Source organism: Mus caroli, unplaced genomic scaffold (assembly GCF_978045245.1).
Source record: "Mus caroli unplaced genomic scaffold, Mus_caroli_1 scaffold_1, whole genome shotgun sequence".
NCBI classification, from domain to species: Eukaryota; Metazoa; Chordata; class Mammalia; order Rodentia; family Muridae; genus Mus; species Mus caroli.
The window spans coordinates 121,434,073-121,440,072 of NW_028227256.1; the positions used below are offsets into that span (position 1 = coordinate 121,434,073).

General features: G+C 39.2%; 1 protein-coding gene across 1 annotated transcript in view; it reads right to left on the reverse strand.

The window, feature by feature from the left end:
- Dpp10 (dipeptidyl peptidase like 10) overlaps positions 1-5,769 on the reverse strand; it is a 1,511,806-nt gene extending 1,506,037 nt beyond the window's left edge. The window contains exon 1 of the mRNA XM_021165015.3: positions 5,354-5,769. Within this exon, the coding sequence (XP_021020674.1) occupies positions 5,354-5,413 (60 nt within the window). The 5' untranslated portion in view covers positions 5,414-5,769. The remainder of the gene's footprint in view (positions 1-5,353) is intronic.
- Between the last annotated feature and the right edge of the window lie 231 nt (positions 5,770-6,000).

Consider the following 6,000-nt stretch of genomic DNA (forward strand, 5'->3'; position numbering starts at 1 on the left):
TTTGAGATAGAGCTAAAGTCTAAATTATAATACGAGCTCATGGATCATGTCAAATTAATATGAGCCCATACTGTATATTAGAGGATTGAAATGACAGTTAGTGAGATATTGGTAGGACAGTTACTTACAAATCTGACTATTACAGTCAGTAATCATTGTCACATTAGAAAACACTTGTTTCTTAGGGGCCAGAGAGGTTGTTCAGAAGTTAAAGTATTGCTCTCCAAACTCAGCAACCGGGGTTTGAGTTCTACAACTGACATCAAGGTGAAATGGAAGACATGAACCAACTCTTCAGAGGTGTCCACTGACCTCTAAGTACATGGCATGCATACTCCTCCACTCATTCAATAATAATAATAATAATAATAATAATAATAATATTTTTATTTCTGGACCACTATATGCTCGTGGCCCTGAAGAAAACACATTGTGATAATATTTTCATTTTCTATCCATGTATATTTTTAATTGAATTTACATTACCTTGACACACAACAATGACGCACAACACTTTGACAGTGTGACTGGCATGGAAATGTTAACTCTTCAAGCTAAGTGTTTTGTCCGGTTTATTTGTCCTAGGACTTGGAGAGACTGTGACTTAGAAGTCCTAGGCAGTGGAGAAAGGACATTAATCAGTGCTACTATTTAATCACCGAGAACAATGGCTACAAACACAATTTGTTAGCTTAAGGTATACTCTGAAGCCAATCAGACCCCACACATTCATTTAAAGGCTTCATACTAGTAGCTATTACATCAGGACATGGAAGAAAGCAACATTTCATTTTACTTTGTTTGTTTGTTTGTTTGTTTGTCTGAGGGGGTGTACACCACACACATGGCACCATGTGCACATAGAGGTCAGAGGACAACCTTCAGGGATTTGTTCTTTCCTTCCACTATGTGGGTTCTGGGAATAGATTTCAAGTTGTTAGCAAACGCTTTTATCTGTTGAGGCATGTCACTGATGCAAACAAAACTTACAGACTCATCAATGTGGAATTTGGAAGCTAGGTTTGAATTTTGTGAAAATAAACAAGACAGCTCTAGAAAAGGGGAATATACAGAGAGGGCTGGCTGGGAGAGTGCCCTAGATGGGAAAAGAACTCTTTCATGCTTTACTTTAGAGGATTCCTAAAACACTTTAGTGCATATGATTTATCACTTAGGAATCACCAATTATAATTAATTCACTCAAAGTTTCTAACTTCAGGGGCCCAGCACGATTGCTCAGCAAGGCATGTGCTTCTCACCTTGGCAACCTGAGTTCAATTCCCGAAAACTCAGGAGAAGGCAGGAGGAGAGAACTGATTACACAAAGTTGTCCTCTGGTCTTCATATATGTATTGAGCTATTGAGAGTGTGTGTGTGTGTGTGTGTGTGTGTGTGTTGTAGGAATGTTAAAATGTGAAAGATATTACCAGAATACAATCTGCACATTTAAGAAACAAAGTTTTGGCTTTCGCGACAAAGTTTTGGGCTGGAGAAATGGCTCAGTAGATAAAAGCCATTACTGACTTTCTCAAGAGCTAGACCCACACTGGACAGCTTATACTAGTCTCTAATTCCAATTCCAGGAAAGCTGATGAGCCCTTCTTACCCGCCTCCGACAGGCTCTGGAACACATGGTGCATATGCACATAAACATGGAAACACTTGAAACAAAAATAAAATCTGAAGCATAAAAGGAGGGAAAGGGGAAATTCAGCTGCCTTTCCCCTTAAACAAAAACAGGGAAACTTTTAAATTTGTAAACTCACCAGAAAAAGTGCTTTAAAAGTAAGCTTAAGATTTATTTAAAGCTTTCCAATTAATTACAAGATATCCAAGTGAAACCAAGACAGCAAACACAAGACTATTACGTCATTTTTGCCTGAAACCAAGTTCATAATATTGCCATATTCAGATTTGCATCCTACCTTCTCAGATAGTATCTGGAACTTTCTATTTTAGAGTGGAGTCATAAGACCTTTCCTTTTGTTTTTATTCTTGTGAACTAACTTGCTTGAAAGACATGCAATCATTTCAAGGGAAGTGTCACTGGATTTTGCAAGTTCTGCATTGGGAAGTGTTTTATGAGTGTGTTCCCCACAGCACTCCATCCAAAGTGAGCTGGGAACCTGCTGGGCACCTTGACTTCACTGTTTCTGCTCCTTTCTCTCTTACCAATCTTGAATGTAGGGACAGGTTGGCTCCAGTATGTCACAAAACTTGTGTCAAAGAAAGGGTGCTGGGGCTGAAGAGACGATCAGAACGTAAGAGAACTTGATAGTTTTGCAGAGGACCTGTGTTTGGTTCCTAGCACCCACACTAAGTGACTCAGAATCTCTGGTAACTCCAGGGCCAGGGGATCTGGTTCCCTTTCTTTGCCTCTGTGAAAACCCACACACGTGTGCACACAAACACACACAGGTACATATGCATGCATGTAGACAAAAACAAAAAGCACAGAGTTAACTGGCAAAATTGGACAATAGCCAAAATATCAAAAGTGAATGTGAAACAGCCCAAATGTGACTTTCCAACTCCTCTCCATCCCCACCTCTCAGGATCATCCACAAATATGACTACAAGCAGCTTTCCCTGGCAACAGCGCCTGAGTTTGACCATCTGCAGACTTGTAACTCTTCAAGCTGCATGTGTGAAACACACACACACACACACACACACACACACACACACACTTTTCTTTGTGGTTTTGCATTTGGAGTTTTCACCCGTCTTTAGTTAATACATTCCCATTGACCATTCTTTTTAACATTAATTGTATCAGAGACAAGGAGTAGACATCATTTCCTGTGCTGACAAATAGGAGGAACTCCCTAGAGCTTCACTGTACTCTGACTACATAAGAAAAGCCCCTGAAGCTTCTAGAACACCTTTCTAAAGTAGAGCAATGCACAACTTTTTCAGAATCTGAGCATTTTCAGTGTCCTAAACTGGGTTGTAATTATCTTTAGGCCAATATACTTCTACCAAACATTTGACTTAGAGTTGTCAGATAAGTTTAATGAGGGGGAAATTAACCTTAAACAATCACAAATGATACTAAGCTTGCAAAAGTTCAAAGAGTATTTTAATCTCCAGTACACCATAGCTTTCCAAAAACCCTCCCAATCATAGGGTTTTTTTTTCTCCTTAGGTTGTTATTGCATTTTGCTCCTGGGCTAATGCATTACCTAAATATAGACAGCCATTTTTAGTATAAATTCCAAAAGCCATAAATGTTTCATAATTGAGGACATAATTCGAAGTAAGAGAGCTTTTTCCACTCATCCCTTTTTATGGTTGCAAATTGGAAAATACTCAAGTAATTACTCCCTTAATAGTTCAATGCTGGCAACTCTACTTTATGAACCTCACAAGCATCTTTGCCCACCCCCAGGGCAGTATAGGGGGTTACAGAAAAAAAAAACTTAACTTGTACAATTAACCAAATCACCCAGCGCTCTGATGCAAGATTCTTTCATTAAGCCATTAATAAAATGCACTACTAAGTGGTTGGTCTCCCGGTTTTTACGAGGCTTTTGAATTTCAATTCAATGGCTGCAGTTTGGGTAAAAACCCAACGTTTGCAAGATCAGCAAGCTGAGAAAAAGCCCCGATTCTAGAAACATTTTCTTTCCTTCTCCACAGTTCATCTGAGAGCACTCAATGCCAGTGAACTAATAAGGAAAGTGATTTTTGAGTCCCAGAAAGTACAATGCATTTCTATCTACCCAATAAAGAGAAAAGCAAATGAAGTGCTTGCTTCCTATGACCTCAAAAGCATAAGCAGAAAGCCACTGGTCATTTTATGGTTTCTAAACAAAGGTAGCTTAGGCAGCTTGTAATTCTACCCCCAGTTCAGACTCCAGCGCTTATTTCCTACTAGAGTTTATATATCACAATGCAAAATGTCATATGTTTTATTTCTTGGCATTGCTCCGTAGTGGTATGCTTATATAATTGACAAATGTAGAGATCTTATAAGCAGAGAACAATTTAAATCCTAAAGCTCAATGTTTCCTTCCTAAACTTGGACACAATACAGAAAATTCAACACTGACAGAAGATTCTGTCTTGGCCATTATGGGGGGTGTAAATTATCTGGATTTGGACACTATGTGACTTCTGTTAACCTGCTTTGTTCATATGACTTCAGTTAACCCCCTCTGTTTATATGTGATGAGAGTCTAATTATACACTGTTGACTGCGTCCTAGAGACCTCAGTAACTTTAAAACATAACTGGAGATAAATAGAGTGAAATATTCAGTTTATGGTCTATTTATTGCTAAAAGTCACCAAGAAAGGTCAGACAAGTTCATGAGAAAGAGGTATTGTTGAAAATTATATTCCTCTTATAATTACAGTCAATGCAGCATTGTCAAGGGTCAGAGATATAAATGAAAAAAGACCTGTAAATCATAAAAATTCAGGCTTTTTGGATTCTAGCACCTTAAGCAAAGGTGTGCTCCTGTTAATGACATGTGGCAGTAACTGGAGATGGCCTGTAAGGTTATCATTGTGTTTGTACAAGACCTTGAGAGGCTCCAACCACTAAGTCCAAGATGCCAAGTAATCAGACAAAAACATCCAGGTCAAACCCAGCAAGACAGGGAACATTTCTTCCTAGAATCATGTCATTCTGAGTCCCATGGATTGTCATGTATGGACTAGAACAGAAAACAAAATCCTGAACTTTCTAACTTAATTTCAAGTATTTTTGTCAGAAAATAAACTCCCAATTTATTTCAACTCATTTATCATCATCATCATCATCCAGAGATTGGACTTAAAAAGTAGGTCCTGTTGTTCCACTTGTTCAAAGTTTAATGGTAGCACCTGTAAGCAGGTGTTTTTACCCTCTCCACAGTCATTTGCACACTCACTAGTATGACTTACTACAACCACCAGTTTAATGGTTCTAACAAGGAATTCACTTTTCACAAACTCTAAAACACACATGATGAGAATATGCAGTGTCCAGATTTAGAGCCAGTGCAATGTTTCCTGACTCAAGCAGTTCACAAATTCATCTCCAGTTTCCTCAAGAAAACCGACACACACAGAAACTCTTCTAGATGCTCACTGAAGTTTATTCCTGAAGCATACCATAAACAGATTCTCAGCCAAATAATAAAAATGCAGCTATCAGTATAAAACAATCATCTATGGAAACTACTGTCTCCAGTCTACATACATGAGCAAACAGAGCCACTTTGCTGAAATCAAACCTGCAACAAAACTCAAACCAACAGGGTATTCTCTACCAGCAGTCCCTGCTGAACCAGTGCCTACAAGCAATTGAGACGCACTAAGACACCTGTACAGAATCAGAGAACAGCAGCAAAACCAGATCCTACCTTGATGGTCTTGGAGGGCTGACACTTGATGTGATGGGACACACTGGCTGTTTGGTTCATATTTCAGGACCCTGGACAGTGCACGATCCACAGGCAGAGTTCCAAGACTAACCAGAGATCAAGTCTCCCCTGCTGGACTTGAGCAAGGGGCTGCTGCTGTTGCTGCTGCCTCTGCTGCTTCTGTTGCTGCTGCTGTCTTACTCTGCAGGCTGAAACGCTGTCAGGCTGGAGGGATCCGCAGCTCACTTAGCCCTAAATAAAGCATTTACTTGGTTCATCATTCTCAGAGCTCTTGGCAATATGGCATAGAAAGCCGACTGTTTAAATTCACTTGCACGGTATCTTTTCAGTACTGAGTTGTGACAGATCTACAGTGCAGCCAATAGTCTTGGCTCTTATGCTCATTTCAAAAGGACGGATACCAGGAAATATACAGAGATCAATTGCAGTACTACAGTTTAAAGGGCCACTCTCTCAACAACCCTGGTACTACCAGGTTATACATATTCTGCAGTGCAAAGATAATTCTCTCTCCTTCTTCTCTCTTGCTATCTTTGATGATTTTTTACAATAAATCATTATTGATATAATAATATTTTTTTTTCTATTTCTCCTTAGTGCTAACTACCAAAACAGCTGTAAGTGAA